The sequence below is a fragment of the Dasypus novemcinctus genome, chromosome 21 (genome assembly GCF_030445035.2).
Source record: "Dasypus novemcinctus isolate mDasNov1 chromosome 21, mDasNov1.1.hap2, whole genome shotgun sequence".
NCBI classification, from domain to species: domain Eukaryota; kingdom Metazoa; phylum Chordata; class Mammalia; order Cingulata; family Dasypodidae; genus Dasypus; species Dasypus novemcinctus.
In genome coordinates this window covers 43,107,666-43,126,993 of record NC_080693.1, presented here as the reverse complement: position 1 = coordinate 43,126,993, position 19,328 = coordinate 43,107,666, and the positions used below count along the sequence as shown (strand labels likewise).

Sequence of the window (19,328 nt, the reverse complement as noted above, 5' to 3'; positions counted from 1 at the left end):
CACCCGCTCCACATATACAAGGTCCTGGGTTCAATCTCTAGTACCTCCTTAAAAAAAAAAAAAAAACACAACAAACTACACCTGCTAATCTGTGTTTTCACGTGGGATTCTATCCAGGTTTTAACCTATAGTACTTTCTCTGGTATGGAAATGCAATATTTCCTTCCTAATGCCTTGTCAAGTATTCTAAGTAATAGGCTGATAGATTAGCCCTATTTTATTGATGTAGGAACGGAGGCATTGAAATGACATGACTTAGCAAATAGCCCAGTGAGGGGGAAGACCAAGGACCTGGAAGCTGGGGTTTCTCTCCATGCCTAAAGCCTAACATGCCATTCACCTTCCCTCAACTGCTTGGTTCCTGCCAGGCCTGGCTCGCTGGATTGAACCACAAAGCTCTGTGTGACACTGATATCATGAGTATGCTGGCTGATTCTTCTTTCCTGGCTGCCCCATAATATAAAAACAGTGCCCTTGAACCTTTGACTTACCTGCTTGTCATTTCCTGGAAAGGAGATAAATCAATATGTCCCAAATCCAGTTGCCATTTGAGGAAACAAGTTGTCATCATGTCCCAAGTATCATGAGAGTAGTACTAAATAAAAGATTCTGAAGAAATAGTATCCTAACACTTAGCAGCAGTTTTTAAAAAGTGAAAGTTCCTAGCCTTAATAGTGGAAATAATCCAGATTCACAAGTACAGCCTTTTGCTTTCCCAGCAACGTTAGCCTCAGTCCTGCTCCTCCCCTGTGAACTCCTCCCCTGTGAACTCCTGGGCTTCCTTTGCCTTCTGCCTTCTAGAGTGGGGTGTGAGGGACCCGAAGCTGTGGTGGGGCAGGACCAGCATCCTGTCACACACAACCTACCTGAGGCAGTGCTCGAATGGATGTGACCCCAGCCTGGTTGTGTTGTGCTCTCTGGACGGTGAACCCACTGGGGCTGCCTGAGGGGAGCTGGAGGCAAGCCTGGGCCACGAGTTTCCTCTGAAAGCCACGAGCACCCACAGCCGCGTTGGCCAGGACCAGTCCTAGGGGCCAGAAGTGGATTCCTGTCCCCAGGACCGTGGCCTGCACCAGGGACAGTGGGGTGGAGCTCAGACAACGGGGAGCTTGAGACCGTTGTTTTTCTTCCACACCATCCAGTTCTTTAGAAGCAAGGAAGGCCATCCTAGTCTTAAAAAGAAAATATTCCTTACTGTTTAAGATTTATCTACCCCTTTAATGGAAACTGGAAACCAAAGGTATCTTTAGTAATCAGCTTATCAAGGTGAATTGGCTCTTCCTGTAAGTGGCCCAAGGTGATTTCTGAAAATGGTTTTTGCTATTCCCTTGACCCAGAATACCCCACAAAATCATGCAAATCAAGAGGTTCAAATCTCTATGTTCACTTTAACAACACCGAGAAACTGCCCAGGCCATCAAGGGTATGCATATTTGAAAAGCCACCAAGTATCTGAAAGATGACACTTTACAGAAGCAATGTGTGCCATCCTGTCATTACAGTGGTGGCATTGAGAGGTGTGCCCAGGCCAAACAGTGGGGCTGGACACAGAGGCAGTGGCCCAAAAAGAGTGCTGGATTTTTGTTGTGTATGTTTAAAAATGCAGAAAGTAATGCTGAACTTAAGGGTTTGGATGTAGATTTTCTGGTCATTGAGCACATCCAGGCGAACAAAGCCCCAAGATGCACCGTCATCCTTACAGAGCTCATGGTCAGATTAACCCATACATGAGCTCTCCAGCCACATTGAGACCATCCTTACCGAAAATGAACAAATTGTTCCTAAACCAGAAGAAGAGGTTGCCCAGAAGAAAAAGATATCCCAGAAGAAACTGAAGAAACAAAAACTTATGGCTTGGGAATAACTTCAGCAAATTAAAAAAAAAAAAAAAGTTAATTGAAGGGTGCTTGGCTGCAAGCTGCTGGAAGCCTTGAAGTAGGCTGGTTCCATGTGGCAGCACTTCTTTATGTCACAGGCAGCAACTACAGCCTGCCTGGCCCCATGCTTAGTTTTCCATATGTAGTCTACTTTAGAAAAAAACAAACAAACATCTTTACCAAGATGTAGTTCATATACCACAGAACTTCCCATTTTAAGGTACATTCCAGGTTGCCTTTGCCACTTTTTACCTTCACAACAGCCCTACAGTATAGATGATGGTCTGCCCATTTCATCCTCAAGGAACACGGGGGTCAGAGGTCGAGTCACCTGCCTGCAGCACCCAGCTAGCAGAGCCAGCGTCCCGACTCTGGTCTGTCTGGAATCAAAAGTCTCCTTCGCTGGCCTGACTTCCTGAGTCAGATACTCACTTTCCACTTATGCCATGCATGTTTGATGACCGTGGCAGCCGTGTGCAGTCTCTGAATGTGTCTCCGAGTTAACCAGGAACGAGTAGCTAAGCAGTGTGTTCAGAAACAGGAAAGAGAAAATAAAATGTACATAAGCTATTGGTAACCCGTCTCTCCAGTGACAGCAGAGTTGTGGTGAAAGTCTGAGATGTCTTTTTTCAATGAGTGGCTACCTTATATTACTATGTAAAGTTCTAAAACAAAATTGGCTTTTAAAAATATTCCTTAAACTGCCCACAACCTTGGAGGTGCCTCCCCACTGAAGGGACAACTGGGACTGAGGGGCCAGCAGTCTCACTTCCACCTCAGGCTCAGTCCAGGGCACATGGTCATGAAATGGAAGGGATCTGTAATGCCTGCACCTTCAAAAACCAATTTTATGATTCCATGATATGACACTAGCATACACCAAAATACTGATAAAAGTGAAAACCACTGGATGGTGGACTAATCACGTGGGAATTTTTATTTCCTTCTCTTGAAATTTCAGCATTACTAGTTCTTTTTGGTACATCATTCAGAAAAAAGGGCAGTTTAATTAAATAGCATGTTTATATTCTAGAAAATTGAAAATTGAAAGCCAAACACCTGTTAGCACAGCAACCCAGATGGTTTTACAGTATTTCCTTATATAATTTTCCATACCTCTACACACACACATTTTACAAAAGTGGCATCACCCTTGACAGGCAGTTTGGTATACAGATTTGCAACACTGTACTTGAAGTGGTTTCCCATTAAATTTAAAACATTCTTCAAAAACACTTCTCAGTTTCAAAACACCTCTTCTCATTCTTGAAAAAACATTTAGCCATTACTCCACCTCTGTCAGATATTTGGGTGGTTCCTAATATTTTATTTTTCAAGACAACATGCTGTGCACATGTTGGTTCATACATCTTTTTTTGAAGTCACTGATTTTTACCTTTTCCTTAAACTTATTCCAGGCCCTGGAGCCTGGCAGTTAGTGATTTGAGTTGTCATAAAGGAAAAAAAATGTTGGCACTAACTGCTCTCTAGGTCTGATAAAGGGAATTAAACACAAATTTGTATTCTCTAGAGCTCCGGGTGTGGCCTGGATGCCACCAAATTCTGGAGAGATGCTCTGGGTGAGACAGGTCATTGGAATCTTAGGTTGCCAGAAGGACATACCATCCACCTACCGAGGTACAGGGAGACTCAATGACTAAAATGTCAAAGGAAACCAGTCTCTTGGGGGATCTGTCATTATAGGCAGGCAGCTGCATCTAGGCCTGTCTGCTGGCCTGGAAAGACGGTTGCACCCAAAGCCCTTGCCCCCGCGGCCCACCCGGCTCCTACCTGCCTGGATGAGTATGGCAGCCCGTCTCTGCTGCTTCTGCTTGCGGTGCTGGTGTCGCCTCCAGCCACCCTGGATACAGCGGGCACACTGCTCCAGCACCTGGGCACGCCCGTGTTCCAGAACCTCAAGCTGGGAGAAGGGGCATCCACTGAGATCCTCAGCCCCTTTCCCCCTGCCCTGGGGTGGGCCTCTGTGATCTCCACTCCTCATCCCAACCAGCTTACCGTGACATCGGTCATGAACACCTTGGTCCTGCCACAGTGGAGTGGGGCTGGCATGGCCTCAGCAGGGTCACCAGGTGTGGCTGCTGCCTGAGTGAGAGCTGGCAGTGTGTGGAGAATATCCTGGAGCAGAGGTTGCAGCGTGGCCTCCTCGGCGAGGGGAGGCCTTCCTGGGGGACGGAAGTCAAGGGCCCCATCAAGGCTTGGCCATCTCCACACACTTCTGGGGGTTCCCCCAGCTAGTTCTCGCCTTAAGAAAATGGCCTTCCCAACTAGCCATGGGCCTCTCCTACCTCTAACCATTTCCAGGTCCTTCCCTTCGGACGGGGAAGGCCAGAGGTGACTCCGGGAGCTCAGAGCCCTGGCTGTTGGGAGGGGCCTTGGAGGCTCTTTTGTGTCTATGCCCTGGAGCACCCTGCAGCCTCCATTCCTGTGAGTCCCTCTCTTGGGAGGCTGGCCAAGGGTACCTGATCCTGGTGGGTGATGGCTTCCAACCTGGAACCCCAGGCTGCTCAGCCAGTATTTGTTTCCAAGGCCCAAATACATCCAAGAACATCCTAAGGACTAACCAGGGTGGCCAGGCCACTCGCTCACCACCTACCCCTCATTCCCCACCATGTACGGTAGAAAAAGAGAAACAGGAATCTCAGTCCTGTGAAGGCCAAGCCGTTCCCACTGCCTGCCCTCCCCCGTCACACAGGGCCACCTCCTGTAGAGGGAGGATTTACCTGAGGGCTCAGACCTCTTTTAGCTGCCCAGTGCCTCTCTGGAGATAGAGGCTGCCAAAGGAGACACCGTAGGAAAGAAACAGCAAAATCCATTACAACCAGGGGCCAGGAGGCTTTGGGCAAGAGACAGAGCAGGAGAGCAAATCATGGAGGGAAGGAGAGAAAAGAGCATGAGAGGAAGTGACAAAACTGCCCAAGAGAGAAGAAAAAGAACTGCCTCAGCTGGGCCTGATGGGTCCCAGGGTAAGGCTGCGTGGGTGGGGGCAGGTAAACTGGGGGCAGCAGCTGGGGTGCTGTGGAGCAGAGGGCTCAGACCCCGTCCTGGACGTCTTCTCCCTCCACCTGACCTGGGCCTCACCGTTCCCTCCACAGCCTCAGTTAGAGCTCATGCCCGTAAGCCCCAAGTCGGGGTCCCAGGCCAGACCTTTGGGTTTAAAACTTTCCCAAGTGGCCTTGGGACACCTCTATGTGGAAGGGTCCCTAGAGCTCCAGCCTGGCCACAGCAGGGCTTGTCAGTTTCCTGCTAACCTGTGCACCCCGCCCCCCCTTTTCCCCACTGGCCAGGCCTCCTTCCTCTCCCTGTCCATCTAAAGAAACATGCACCAAATCTGACCAGTTTCTCTCCTGCAGAATGTTCTGATTGTGCCCATGCTCTGGCCCCTCTGTCCCAGCCAACTTAGAGGAGTCTCCCTCCTGGGTCTTGCCTCAGTCCCGTGGCCTTCCACAGACCCCCAGAGCGGTGTCCAGAAAGCAGGAGGCCGACGAGGCCACCCCCTCCCTCCCCCAGGGTGCCTCCATCTCCCAGAGAGTGAAGTCCAGGCAGGTGCCTTGACCTGGGCCCTGCCTCACCTCCCACCACCTCTGCCCCAGGCGTCAACTCGCAGCATGCTGTCTCACGCCAAGGCTTGTTTGATCTGTCTTGTGGAATGCCCTTCACCTGGCTCATCAATGTAGTCTCAGGTAACACCACTTCCAGGAAGCCCTTCCTGATACCCACCTCCCCAGCACTACCGACAGCATCCTATTCATGCCTTTCTACTTTCTAAGTTTGTCGTTTTTGCATCTGTTTCCCCTAAACCAGGAGGGCAGGGCTTTGTCTTATTCATCTCTTAAATCCCAGCCCTGAGGGTAGGGGCTGAGTGAGTGGTCCCCGCTCACCTGAGCGTCCTTTGGCAGGAGGTGGGCTGTGGAGGCCAGAGGATGTGTGAGGCCTGAGCCTTCGCAGCAATTCATATCGTTCCACAAAGTTCTGGTGAGAGACTCTGGATGACAAAACAGGTGGGAGAAGAGAATGAAGTGACTTCATCTGTGAGCTAGGCATGCGCTTGGGGCTCAACAGATACTGTTCCATTCAATCTGCTCAACAACCCTGCAAGGTGCTCTTCTGACCGTAACCATGGAATGCACGTAATGCTGTTCTGAGGGGTTTCTAGGGCATTCAGCAGAGAGCCAGAGAAGACCATTTGAAGCTGGGTCTCCTCTTCCAGCTGTCTTGGCATCCCAAGGAAGTAACTTGCCCTTTCAATAGTTGTGATTTGCAGCCTCTCTCCAGACACTGATCACTCCCATCATTCACATGTGTTCAGTCACCTCTCCCATTGGTCCTCTCTGACCCTTCTCCTTCACTTCTCCTGATTTCTCCGCTCCCCTTCACAGCAACACTTCTCTAAACAGTTGGTGCCACCTGACATCTGTACTTCCTCCTTGGCCCTCCTGAGTCTGGCTACTTTCCCCAGCACTCTTCCGATGTGGCTCTTGTCACATCAGCAAACACCATGTCACTGAATCCAGTAGTCAGTGCTCTGTGTCCCTCTTAGTGACCCTGCTGACCCCTCTCTCTGTAGAGTTCTCAGCCTTCAGGACACCCATGGTCCTCCTTTCTCCTTCACCCAGGACTCCTTCCAAGTTGTCTTAGCTGCTCTCATCCTCCACCCTCTTTCACAGTGTGAGAACTCCTCAGGTGTGCTCTCAGATTCCCTCTCTCCCCCTAGGTGATTTCCTCCTTGCCCACGGAGTTAAATCCACTCCTCTTGAGGATGGAGTGCCTGCTGTGCCAAGCCCCAAGCCTGAATCGTGGCCACCCCAAATCTGGCACGGCTTTAGGAGAACGCCTGGCCCTCCCCTCCTGCCCTGCCACCTGTGCCCCCTTCAGACCATTCCTTCTTAGGCCATCATCCTCCCTAATCCTCCACTGCCTGAGCCAGAAGCCTGGATGTTGTGGGCTGTTCCCAGCCCAGCATCCAATGATGAGTCAAGCCCCAAATCCTGCTCTTTCACTCACTCCTGTCTGACTTCATTGCTGCCACCCTCGCCCAAGCCACCGCACTTGCCTGGACTTGGGCTGCAGCCTCTTCAGTCAATTACTCCCTTCTAGCCTGATATCTTCTATGGAGCAGCTAAAGGGATCTTCTTAAAATATGAATGAGATCACCCATTCCCCTCCTGGTAATGCCTAGCAATTTCCACTGTGCTCAGGATAAACTGTGGCCCTTGCATGGCCTACAAGGCCCTTTGTGGCCGGGCTCCTGCCCACCTCCCTCCCCCAGCTCATCTCCTCCCATCCCCATTCCCTGTGCCCCAGTCACTTCGGTGTCTCTCACTCCCTAACCTGGGAGTTTTATGTTTGCTGTTCCCTCTGGAATCTGCCCCCCACCTCAAATCCTCCCAGGCTGGCTCCCTCCCTTCCCATAGACTTGAGGTCCTCAGAGAGGCCCCTCCTTGATCAGGCAGAGGCTCTTCCTCTCTGTTAGTAACACTAATAGCATTTCTTTCCTAGCACTGATTATACTTCATATTTATTAGTTTGGTGTAAAAGTAATTACAGTTTTGCACTGTTGAAATTTACTGTTTGATATTGAAATACATCCTTAATAAATGTGGTTATGCTATGTATCATTTTAATGTGCATTTCTTGCTATATGTTTTTTTGCTAATGACTTATTACTAGCTGTGTATTTTATATTTATTTTAGAATGGAAATGATGTGAGACGATAATTTGAGTGATTTTCTTATTTGAGTTAAAAATGGGTCATAAAGCAGGGAAGCCAACTCACAACATCAACAATGCATTTGGCCAGGAAATGCTAATGAATGTACAGGGCACTGGTAGTTCAAGAAGTTTTGCATGAGGAGACGAGAGCCTTGAAGATGAGGAGCATCGTGGCCGGCCATTGGAAATTGACAATGGCCAATTGAGAGCAATCATTGAAGCTGATCCTCATAACTACACAAGAAGTTGCTGAAGAACTCAGTGTCAACCCTTCTATGGTCATTAAGCATTTGAAGCAAATTGGAGAGGTGAAAAGCTCGATAAGTGGGTGCCTCATCTGACCGAAAATCCAAAAAATCATTCTTTTGAAGTGTCTTCTCTTATTCTACACAACGAACCATTTCTCAATCAGATTGTGACACGCGATGAAAAGTGGATTTTATATAACAACCAGCGATGACCAGCTCAGTGGTTTGATCGAGAAGTAGCTCCAAAGCACTTCCCAAAGCCAAACTTACACCAAAAAAAGGTCATGGTCACTGTTTGGTGGTCTGCTGCTGGTCTGATCCACTACAGCTGTCTGACTCCCGGCAGAACCATTACATCTGAGAAGTATGCTCAGCAATTCTATGAGATGCACCAAAAACTGCAACTCCTGCAGCCGGCACTGGTCAATAGAAAGGGCCCAATTCTCCATGACGACACCCACCTGCACATCGCACAACCAATGCTTCAAAAGTTGAATGAGGAAAGTGGATTGGGTTCAACTGATAGAGCATCCACCTACCACATGGGAGGTCTAGGGATCAAACCCAGGGCCTCCTGACCCATGTGGTGAGCTGGCCTACGCACAGTGCTCATGCACGCAAGGAGTACCGTGCCACGCAGGGGTGTCCCCCACATAGGGGAGCCCCACGTGCAAGGAGTGCGCCCCGCAAGGAGAGCTGCCCTATGTGAAAAAAGTGCAGCTGCCCAGGAGTGGTGCAGCACACACGGAGAGCTGCTGCAACAAAAAGAGACACAGATTTCCGGTGCTGCTGACAAAGAATACAAGTGGACACAGAAGAACACACAGTGGATGGACACAGAGAGCAGAAAATGGGCAGGGGGAAGAGGGAAAAGAAATAAATAAAAATCTTAAAAAAAAAAGTTGAATGAATTGGACTACAAAGTTTTGCCTCATCTGCCATATTCACCTGATCTCTCACCAACTACCACTTCTTTAAGCATCTCGACAACATTTTGCAGGGAAAATGTTTCCAAACACAGCAGAATGCAGAAAATGCTTTCCAAGAGTTCATCGAATCCTGAAGCACAGATTTTTGCAATACAGGAATAAACAAACTTATTTCTCGGCAAAAATGTGTTGATTGTAATGGTTCCTAATTTTGATTAATAAAAATGTGTGAGCCTAGTTAGAATGATTAAAAATTCATGGTGTGCAACTGGAATTCCTTTTGCACCAATCTAAATATTTTTGTTTTCACAGGCATAAACACCCTTATTCACTGATAGATTACCACAAACAGTACCTGGGACAAAAGAGCACAAAGTAATGAATGGCTGTAGCCCCTTAGCTTCCAACGGCTTCTGCAAACCTGCCTGTCTCTTCATCTCCAATTCCTGCTCCAGGTATCATCTGGTCTGAGTCCTGAGCTCCACTCTGGCACTGGCCCTGTCCACACAGCCACCTGCCCCACTCACCGTATAGGGAAGCCGGCAGCACTGATGTGGATCGTCTCCACGAGGCCACAGGCCTCCAGCTGGCTCAGGACCTGCAGGGTGGGAGGCAGTGTGGGAGGCAGGGTGGGCACCTGCAGCATGGGGGCCAGCAGGCCAGAAATGCCATCCTGCTGCCGAGGCGCTGGCCAGGGTGGACCTGCATCCTCTCCAAAGGCTGAGGCTGGTGGAGGTAGACTCCTCGGGGCAGTGATGAATCAAGAGTCCTTGAAGGAATTTCCCTGCTACGAAGGGTCCTGGTGTCCCCAAGTCCCTCTTATCTGATGCATGGCTTCTCATTCAGCTGAGGCACGGGGTGGTCCTGGCTCTGTCTCTCACTCCCAGTGCCAGGACTTAGCACCTCAAGAGGCAGCCCTGCCAAATTTCAATTTTTCTTGCAGGCAAAAGAATGATTCATCTCTGAGGGGGAGGGGAGGTTATATCTTGAAGATTCTCCCATAACCACAACCAAGGTCTTTACCATAGAATGGAGTGGACTTGGCTACAAGTGCCAAGGCCACACACCAGTGTTGGGACACTCTTCAGCAGCCTCTGCACCCACACTCCATCCACGTCCCTCTGAGCCTGATACAGGAGCAAAGTGCAGCTGTAGCACAGGGTGCTTTTGTGCCAATTAGAAAAAAACTAAACCTCCAGCCAGGAACAGCCTCACTGTGCATGGACTATAAAGTGCCACAGAGTGTCAGCTAATTACAAAAGATGCTGGGTCCTCTGGGCCGCTTCAGGCTCATCAGGGTGCTTGGCGAGTAGTGAGCAAGCTGGATGGGAGCTCCTGCTTATCTCCTTGGCTAAGCCACTGTGCCGTGCACAGACTGCACACCCATGCATGACTGCCCTGCCAGGCACCCCTCAGGGCCTTGGCCAAGGGGGCGCTGTGCAGAGCAGCTTTGCCCGGAGTTAGTTACCTCCTCTTGGAGGAACGTCTGTGCCTGGCCCTCGCTGTTGGGCTTGATGCAGCGAATGTAGTGGGGTGTGGTGCTGTGCAGGACCTGCAGGAGCTGCTCCAGGGAGGCCTGCAAAGGGAGAGACTGTGGGGTCAGCAGATGGGGCTGCTGGGCCATCAGCTGGGCCCTGCTTAGTGGCTGGTCCTCACGTGCCCTGGGGATAACCCCTGGAGGCTCTTACTGAGCGTGCCCAAAGCACCCTGCACCTGTCTTCTGTGGCCTTCCACTAGTCTCCTTAATTCTGGTCTCAGTTTCCTCCCCTATCAACCCCCTTGTCCAAGCAATCTTCCTAGTAAAGACAAATCTCACAATTCCCCTACCATTCATTTAGGCAATAGCTATTACTAAGCCCCTCTGTGTGCTGGAAACTGGCAGGGGCTGTGACACAAGCACACTGCTGCTGTCTTGGAGTTCAGAGCCTAATGGGCCATATGGATGCTGAATGTGCCTCAATGGTGTGCCAGGGTTGCGAAAGAAGAGTGCTAATTAAACCTTGGTTTCCCAGGGTGCTTTGTTAAAGAGGTGATGATAAAGCTGAGATGTGAAGGATGGGAAGGAAGAAACTAAGAAAAGTGGGGTGGATGGGAGTGAGGGAGGAGTTGAGGGGATAGTGGATGAAGAGCATTCCAGAAAGGTGGAGCAGTCTGTTCAAGGGCTGAGAGACAGGAGACAGCATGTGATATTGCAGAAAGTGACAAATCTATTCTGGTCAAGGGTAGAATTTGAGCAGGAAGCTAAAGAACTGGGAATGGCCAAATCACAGAGTTCTCCTATGACCACCCTGTCAGCAGTGGGTGAGGGGCCCCCACTGTGTCACCCACAGGCCCCACTTACACCCACAAGTCTGTCTGTCTGTCTTTGTGTCTCTGTATTCCATACTGGGCTAAAACTGTGTGGACCAGGACTGTATCTACTTGGCTCCCCAGTGCTCCCCAGCAAACAGCACCCTCCTGGGAGGCACTCAATGAACATTTGTGAGACAAGACAAGAGGAGCATCTCCTCCAGACCCACCTTGAACTTGGACACCACGGTCAACACAGAGGCCCTGCTCTGGCCAGAGGGCTCCTCCTGGGACTTCTCATCGGGATCAGGAGGAAACAGCACCTTGAGTATGGGGTCCTGGGATTGTTGCAGGAGATTGGTCAGCTCACGGGGAATGGGGTCCTATTGGGAAAGGGCAAGGGCAGCAGGTGAGTGCAGGTAGCATGCCTGTGACTACCCACAGGCCTGCCACCCTGCCCACCCCAGCTCCAGAAGTCAGGGCTTCCAGGAGTGGGCGGGACACGAATCTCAGAGAAGAGCTTGTCCACTAGATGGCCAGAGACACAGAGAACAGGTCTAACGGGTCACTTCCAGCCAGGCCAGGCCTGGTTCAGCAGAAACCTCAGGCAGGTAGGCCCAAGGTGAGCCTAGATTCTGGGAGGGTGGTCAGGAGAGAGGGTGCGTGGTGGGCAGCTGCTCTGTATGTCGTGACTCAGCACCTCGCCTCACCTGAGGCCCCCCGGCTGCAGCCCAGCCCTACCTTGTTCTTCTCCACCAGGCCTGCGGTGTGGTACCGCACAGGCCCTGCGTAATGTGCCACGAGAAAGCTGGGCTCCCGGCTGAGCTTGTTCTGGCCCAGGCAGGGGCTGCTTGCCAGGGCGCTCTCAATGCGTGTCTGGAGCTGGGCCGCGCTGCTTGGCCGGTTTAGACGGCACTCCTGAGTGGGGCAGGAGCGGGCAGTTAGCCAGGAAAACAAGAGGGTCTCACGGCCACCCTGACAGTCTCTGCCCTGTGACTCCCGTGGTAGCAGAGTTGTTACAAATATCTCCCCAGGCATCATAGGGACGCTGAGAGGCGCGACAGGTAAGATCAGCAAACCCATTTAGCAGATGGAGAGCAGAGGCCCAGAGGGCATGGGACAGCCTCTGGTACTCAGCTCACCAGCTTACTCTCCCCACCTCATTTAGGATGGAGCAGATGCTGATAGGGCTGCCTTCGAGGAGATCCAGACAGATCTGGTTGTCCTGGTAGTTGACGAATGACCACTCCAGGCCCTCAACTGCATATTCCTCCTGGGGAGCAAAGGTGAGGAGGGGTCAGAAGAAGGCAGCTATGGTCAGAGGCCTAGGCAGGCCATCCCGTGGCTGACCTAAGCACCACATCACATCCTACAACAGCATCAAAGAAGGAACAGAGGGGGACAGGAAGATACAGACCCAGGAGAAGGACCTCCCACTCACCTGCCCCTCACCTGCTGAGCCCTTAGGTAGTGAGCCACAAAGTGCTGCTGCAGCTTCTCGTTGGCATAGTTGATGCACAGCTGTTCCAGACTGTTGTTGGGAAATGACTCAAATCCGTACACGTCCAGCAGGCCTGGGAAGGTGGGGGGAGAACCCAGGGGGCCACTGTAGGGTACAGGCAGGGAGATGGCAGCATGGGGTGAAGTCGAGGGAGCATGGCACTCAGCAGTGGGCAGAGCAATATCCCCACTCCAGGGTGGCCCCCCCCCCATTGCCACCCCATCTTTCCTCAGCACCCAAAGCAGGCAGAAAAGTCAAATGAGGAGTGGGGGCAGCCCAGGGCACCAGGCCCACTTTCAAGTCTGAATCCTCTGGTCCCTGTATGTCCCTCCCATGAGGGAACAGGTCCCAGGGGACATTTTCTGTACCAAATCCAGTTTGGGGGGCCCTGGTATTTTCTGTACCGTTGTGCTAGAATCCCACATTCCGTGTGCAAACTGCACTCGTGCCTTTGAGCTTTACTTCCCGCTCTACCTGACTATCCCATTCAGAGTTACAAGGATTTTGATCTCAATCATGTAACCCAAGTCCCTTCGGATCTACCTTTCAGCATTCCCCATTCCTCTCCTAGACTAGAGCTGGTTTCTGGGGAAAGAAGAGTTCCTAAGGAACAAGGCACCACCTGAGTCTGCCTGGAGAGACACAGATGGTCAAATGTGGGCCCTGGAGAGAACAGTGGTCTCCTTGCCCAATAGCTGGTGGATGGAGGAGACTGGGGTGCAGAGAAGGGAAAAGTTGCCCAGCGTCTCGCAGTGATCTCCTGCCTAGGGCTCCTGTCACTCGGTGCAGGGCTCTACCATCATTCTTTTCTCTGGAGGAGTGATCCTGGCAGGGTGAGCCCTTGCTACCTATGAAAGTGGTCCACGAGTCAGGGTCTGCACAGATGCTGCTGTTGATCACCGATACCAGCCAGTCAAACAGCCTGTTGGGAGAGGGAGAGCAGAGAGGGGCCAGGTGAGTGGGGGGAGGATGGCAGCACAATTGCTTCCCCAGCCAGGCCTCATCCTGCAGGGCCCTGTATTGTGAGCTTGACAGGTCAAGGGCTAAACCTTCTCCCGCTTCCTGCCAGCCTCCAGGCTGTTGCACATATTCCCAGGTGCAGACAAATCTGGTCTGATCTCCCAGCAAGACTGAGTATAGGACTGATGGGATCCCTGGACTAGACAGGAAATGGGCCTGCCTCAGTCACATGGCTCGACACCCAGGGTCTAGACCAGACGGGGCTGACGTTCAGGCCTGGGTGGAATTCATAGACTGAGTTCATGGGCTCCCCCGCAAAACTCTACCTGTGGAGCTCAGAGCCAGGGGCCATTCACAAATCCCGACTCAGTCCTGCACAAGGGGCTCTGAGACACCTGAGGCCAACAATGGCTCTTCCACTCTGGGATCAACGTATGTAGTTACCGTATAAACACAAAACACTATTAAGAGGTTTTTATATTTTTTTTAAAGTAATTGCTCTGTAACTTTTTCCAATTCAGGAAAAGGTCTCTTTTGGCAGCAGGGGTTCAAAGACCTAAGAGAAGGACCTAGAGATGTGGGGGACCCTCCCCCCCAGAAGGGCGCACACACTTGTTCTGTGCCACTTTCAGAGGGTTCTGGGCCCCTGGAAGCCTTATAAGGTGCCCTGAAGGTGCTTAGCCCAGGTGAGGGCCATCCTATGGCTACAGCCCTATGGCTGTAGCGCTCTTGCAGCTGCACCACCTCAATGTCACCAGGCCAGAGGGTGGAGCCGCCCACGCAGCCTCACCAAGGAAAGGCTGGGATCTTCCTGCCTCTGCTCTGGGCTCCCATTTAGTGCACAATGTGTAGCCCAAGACTGTGGGCTGAGTTTCTAGCTCTACCAGAATCCCCCAGTGACTGCAAGAGGTTTTAAGCGGGACAAGGGCACGTGGAAACAGAGGAGCTGATTGACCCCAGGATCTGAACCTGGAATTAACTGTGAGGGCCTTAGATCATCTTTGGGGCCTGCCTTGCCAGCACAGCCAGGAAGGCTTTCCTCACCTATCGCCAAGGTTAAGGCAGGCCCCTGTACTTCAGAAAGGAGCTGCATCTAGGCAAGGAATATGGCAATTTCCCCATTCAGAACACTAAGGAACAGGGCCAAGGAGGGTCTCAGGGAAAAGCTGAGCTTCTGTGCCATGCTTGGCCCAGCCACAGGGGTCTGAGGAGCAGGGGAGGAACTGGGTCTGCTTTATCTGGCATTCCCCACTCTATTGCCTGATGATGGCTGGTCCAATCCCAGAGCGGGGGGCGCATTTAGGGGAAGCACAGGGCAGAGCAGCAGCTGGGCCCAGAGTAATTGCTCACCGTGCGTAGACCAGTTTGGCCAGACAGTCCCTGCGGGTGTCACATTCGGCTCGGGAGCAGGGCTTCCGGAACACCTGCTGCTGCCTGCCTGCCCTGATGGTTCTAATCTGCAGTGTCTCCAGCAGGGTGTCCTCTGGGAGCTGCAGCAGCAAGGCTGATGTCCTGACAGAGCCTGGGAAGGGCGACTCCTCCTTAGGCAAAGCACCCTCCATGTGAGCCCACGAGGCGCTGTGCAGTCATTGCAGGGGAGCCGTGATGCACCAAGGGGACAGAGGAAACCAAGGTGCAAGGAGACTCACCAAAGATCCCCCAGGGGACAAAGCCAGGACTTGAACCCAGGACTCCTGCATCCCGGTCCACACTGCTACGTGTGGGAAAAATCACTTTATAAACCCTCTCTCATTTTCTCATCTGTAAAATGGGAACAATACCGCCTCCCCAAAGATGGAGTGAGGAATAAATTACCCAGGGCAGGGTCCTACAGCTGAGAGTTTGATTGGGAGCATCAGATTCAACTTTTAACAGCCTCCCTTCCCTCTCCCATCCTGCAGCCCTGCCCAGTACTGGCCGTTTATCTAGCAGGGTCTGCCACACTCCCGGGGTGCGAACAAAGCCCTGAGGCACGGGGCACCCCCCGCCCCTTACATTTGGCATCGTCCACCAGCTGGCAGGGCTGGGACTCGTCCTCTGAGTCTGCAAACCTGGTATTGCCGAAGTGCAGCAGCCCAGCCAGGACCTGAGGGGTGGAAGAGGAGGGTGAGAGGCAGGAGACAGCGTGGCTGGAGCCCGGCCTGGGAGGGAGGGGCCTCGCCACTGCTGCATATAATCCTGTTGACAACAATGAGGAGCCCCAATTTACTGCCCGCTTCCTGCCCGTCTCTGCTGAGCATGATGCAAGGAAGTTCAAGGCACCATCGCAATCCTTTCAACAGTCTACGAGGTATGTGCTGGGAGAGGGTAAATCAGCAGCCCAGATCCCACCGTCGGAAAGGGGAAATTCAGGATTTGAATCCAGGCACTCTGACTTCAGAGGCCTCCCAGGGCAGCCGGTGGGACACCCTGCTCCACCCACTGCCCAGAAAGAGGCTGGGTGGGCACCGCCTGCTCTGTTCCTTGTGGACCAGGTTACTCTGCGTCCGCTGGGGGCCCGGCCCTGGCTCCCTACGCCCCGTTTGGGAGAGGACCTGTGATCTCGGCGGCGGCAGCTGGGCTGCTCTCGCCTTGGCACTCAGTGATCCACATGTACGAGCCCCTGCGCTAGAGAGAGGAGACCTCCTGGGCCCAGCAACGTCAAAACCTTGGACCTGAGAGCGAGACAGCAGGACCCACCCATCCCTGTCTCATCCCAGGAGGGCACCTCCCATGCTGCTGGCCTTTGGACCACAACACACCCCAGGAAAAGACTGCTAGCCCAGGGGGCAGTGGGGCTTCAAAGGGTCACGCCACCCCAAACTAGCACTCTGGCCCAAACTCGTACTGTTGACCCTCACCCTGGGCTTGTTTTCCATGTGCTGTCCTTCTGGCCAAACTGCCCACACTGGGTGTGTAATCCTCCCTACCCGAGCAGCCCGACTGGAGACGGGCACCACTTTCCACTGCGCTGTCATCCTCCCGCAGTGGCTTCCCTGTCTCTGTGGCCAGCCTACGCTCTCTGTCCCCTTCAGAGGCTCTGGAGAAGAGGGAGGGGTGGGGAGGGGCAGTCAGCTTGTCAGCAAGGACAGATGGGAGGAGGCCCCAGTGGAGGCTGGAGGAGATCAGCTCACCCAGGCCAGCACATCGCCCCAAGAGGGAGAGATGGGCCAGGGTTGGGGGGCGTGGGGAGAGGGAGAAAAGGTTGAGATTTGGAATTATTAAGTCTGGTACAAACTATCACTGAGTGGTATCTGACCTTGGGCAGGTCACTTTACCTCTAGTGTTTTCTCAAGCATAACACGGGAATAATCATCCCCACATACTGGGCTGTTAGAAAAGCAAGTGAGCTGAGAGAGGTGAACACGAGTTTTACATTTCAACATGTTGGACAAACTCGTGGTAACGTCTTTCCTCTGTGATTATTGTAACAGTAAGTGGCCCCAGTACCTTGCTCTCTGCCTCCTGAGTCCTGAGCTCTGTGGACCCCTGTACCAGCAGCCTGTCTCCAGGCTCATAGGCACAAGGAGCACATGGACTGCTTGGAGACTGCACCACCGCAGGGCCCAAAGATCCTCAGAGGAAGGCAGAGTCCCAAGTCCAGGGAAGAAGCCTGAGAAGGGGGCCTCCCATCACCTCAGCTCAGGTGAGTGACGAGGCTTTCCTTCTGACCTTAAAGATGTTGTTCTGGGTTGGGGCATCGATGCCCAAGTGGAGCATGGCCTCTCTGGTCACCTCAAAACAATCCTCTGAAAAGGAATCCGTCTTAGCTTAGTGTCAGGGCTAGAGAAGGTCAACAGGGGCAGTGAAGGGTGAGAGAGGCAGGCCCTGTGCAGATGGGGTGCTGTCAGGCCAGCACAGGGTGTGAGGCAGGGCTCCCCTACCTTCCAAGGTCCTCTCTGGGTTGGGCAGCCAGGAGAAGGGGGTTCCCTTGGGGAGGTGCCACTGGAGCCTCTCGTCGGCGCTGGCTCCTTTGCAGATCTGTGGGCAGGGGTGGGCGGGTGGCTGAGCTGGGGGGTGGAAGGGAACCCCGGGCCTCTGCAGGCCTGGGGATGGGATGACAGGAGTGAGACATGGCAGAAACACCACGAGGCTAAGAGATCCCTCTAGAGGGCCTGGGCCAGGCATGGGGCAACAAAGAAACAAATAGCTCTAGATGTCCCCAACCTGATGCAGAAACCTTTCTCTGCCGAAGCACAACTCCTATATCTGGGAGGCTCCTGTCTGGATCGGGGAGGCATACCCCTCTCCTGAGGACATTCCCAGTCTTAAAGCAGGGGAGGCACACTGTCCATGCCTTGGGGGGAGCCCCCACTCTGAGGGAGAGGTACATCTGTGGCTTGGGAAAGTCCTCATTCTCTTGGAAAAAACAGGTTCCATTCTGGGGGAGCCCCCAATCTGATAAGGGTGAACTTCCATCCTAGACACACAAGTCCAATAAGGAAGGCAAAACACACTCCCTTGCCAAAATCACCCAGGGAGCCAAGGTCCAGTGTGAGGCAGAAGTGCTGCACGAAGTTTGCAGGAGTAAGTGGCGATGCTGCCAGAAGCCCGGTGAAGGGCCCCGATTTGGGTGGGGGTGAGTGCTGGAGGCACAGACCCCTCCCCTCCCTGTGTCTCGGCAGCTGCGGGCCCTGCCCGGCACAGACCTGGTAGAAGATGTGGAAGTTCCTCTCGCTGGGGGCCTGGCAGGCCACTCGCGTTTTCTCCAGGAGGTAGGTCTGGACTGTAGCTCCGGTCATCTGCTGCGCACTGGGCACATGCAGGCCAGAGCATTAGTTGCCTATTCATTCCACAGCCCTTTATTTTAGGCACTTGCTGGGTGCCTAAACTCCTGAGATCTGCCGAGGTGGGACCTAGCAATGGCCCCCCAAGCTCTCAGTCACTCAGCCAACGGAGCCCAGGAGTGCCGGGACTACTCGGCAGGACCTGGGGTAGCGTGGGACGTTCCCCTGCATGCAGTGAAGATCTGCATATCACTCTGCCCATCCCGAGGCAGGGACAGGAGCCCCAAGCTTGGGGCAGGCTCTGAGGCCGCTGGTCCTAGTGTCTCTCAGGCAAGGTTAACTACCGCTCTCCAGGTCCTAGGGAGCAGCCTCAGGGCCCAAAGCTCCCATGGAATCCCCCACCCAAGCCGGCCAGGAGGAATGGGGCTTTGTCCACAAGGGTGGCCCAAGCTGGAGACTGCATCAGCCACTTCCCACCTCCCCTTTTCTCCCGGAGCGGGCAGGTGGCAGCACCTGTTACCTGTTCAGCTGGAGCTGGATGAACTTCCCGAAGCGACTGCTGTTGTTATTCCTCAGCGTGCACGCGTTGCCTACAAACCACACTTACAGTTACTGCTCCCCTATGCTCACACGGTTCCCGTGGGCCAAGGTGGGTGCCGATCCCTGGGGGCCATGTCCTACCCTCAAGCCACCTAAGGACCCCTCTGCTGGTTTCCCTGCCATGGGGGACAGGACTGGAGGTGGGCACTCGGGTTCCAGGAAGTGGGATTCAGGAGTTAGAAGAATGTCCTGGTGAGGACGTGGAATGAGCAAGCCTGGGCAGTCAGGGACTAGCTTCTCTGAAAGAAGTCAAAAACAGCAAGCTGGCCCCATTGGCTGAGGCAGTGGGGCACACGTGGGTGCCAGGCCCATCCTGGATGCTATCCTTAGACAAGTCCCTCCCTCTCTGGACAGTAAGCAAGCTGATGGAGGGAGGGAGAGGATCAGGACTAGATGAGCCACAAGGTCCTCTCCAGCATCATCACACGTGCCTCGGCTGGAGTGAGAGGGGTGACAGAATGACGTCACTTGTTTGCAGGAAGTCCTC

The 19,328-nt window shown here is 53.1% G+C and overlaps 1 protein-coding gene across 4 annotated transcripts in view; it reads right to left on the bottom strand.

Moving 5' to 3' along the window:
* Positions 1-19,328, bottom strand: part of MYO19 (myosin XIX) — a 50,471-nt gene that overhangs the window by 1,141 nt on the left and 30,002 nt on the right. For 3 of the 4 annotated variants that reach the window (XM_012526572.4, XM_012526574.4, XM_023589819.3), the window contains 18 exons: positions 18,762-18,831; positions 18,164-18,266; positions 17,399-17,495; positions 17,187-17,263; positions 15,531-15,621; positions 14,886-15,057; positions 13,424-13,497; positions 12,527-12,648; positions 12,234-12,347; positions 11,816-11,992; positions 11,305-11,457; positions 10,254-10,361; positions 9,313-9,383; positions 5,777-5,880; positions 3,894-4,060; positions 3,669-3,798; positions 2,310-2,395; positions 867-1,172 (listed from right to left, as the gene is read on the bottom strand). In XM_012526572.4, coding sequence (XP_012382026.1) covers positions 867-1,172; positions 2,310-2,395; positions 3,669-3,798; positions 3,894-4,060; positions 5,777-5,880; positions 9,313-9,383; positions 10,254-10,361; positions 11,305-11,457; positions 11,816-11,992; positions 12,234-12,347; positions 12,527-12,648; positions 13,424-13,497; positions 14,886-15,057; positions 15,531-15,621; positions 17,187-17,263; positions 17,399-17,495; positions 18,164-18,266; positions 18,762-18,831 — 2,222 coding nt within the window. Of the gene's footprint in view, positions 1-866; positions 1,173-2,309; positions 2,396-3,668; positions 3,799-3,893; positions 4,061-4,618; positions 4,732-5,776; positions 5,881-9,312; positions 9,384-10,253; positions 10,362-11,304; positions 11,458-11,815; positions 11,993-12,233; positions 12,348-12,526; positions 12,649-13,423; positions 13,498-14,885; positions 15,058-15,530; positions 15,622-17,186; positions 17,264-17,398; positions 17,496-18,163; positions 18,267-18,761; positions 18,832-19,328 lie in introns of all 4 variants that reach the window. The other variant, XR_011646844.1, reaches the window with a different exon arrangement.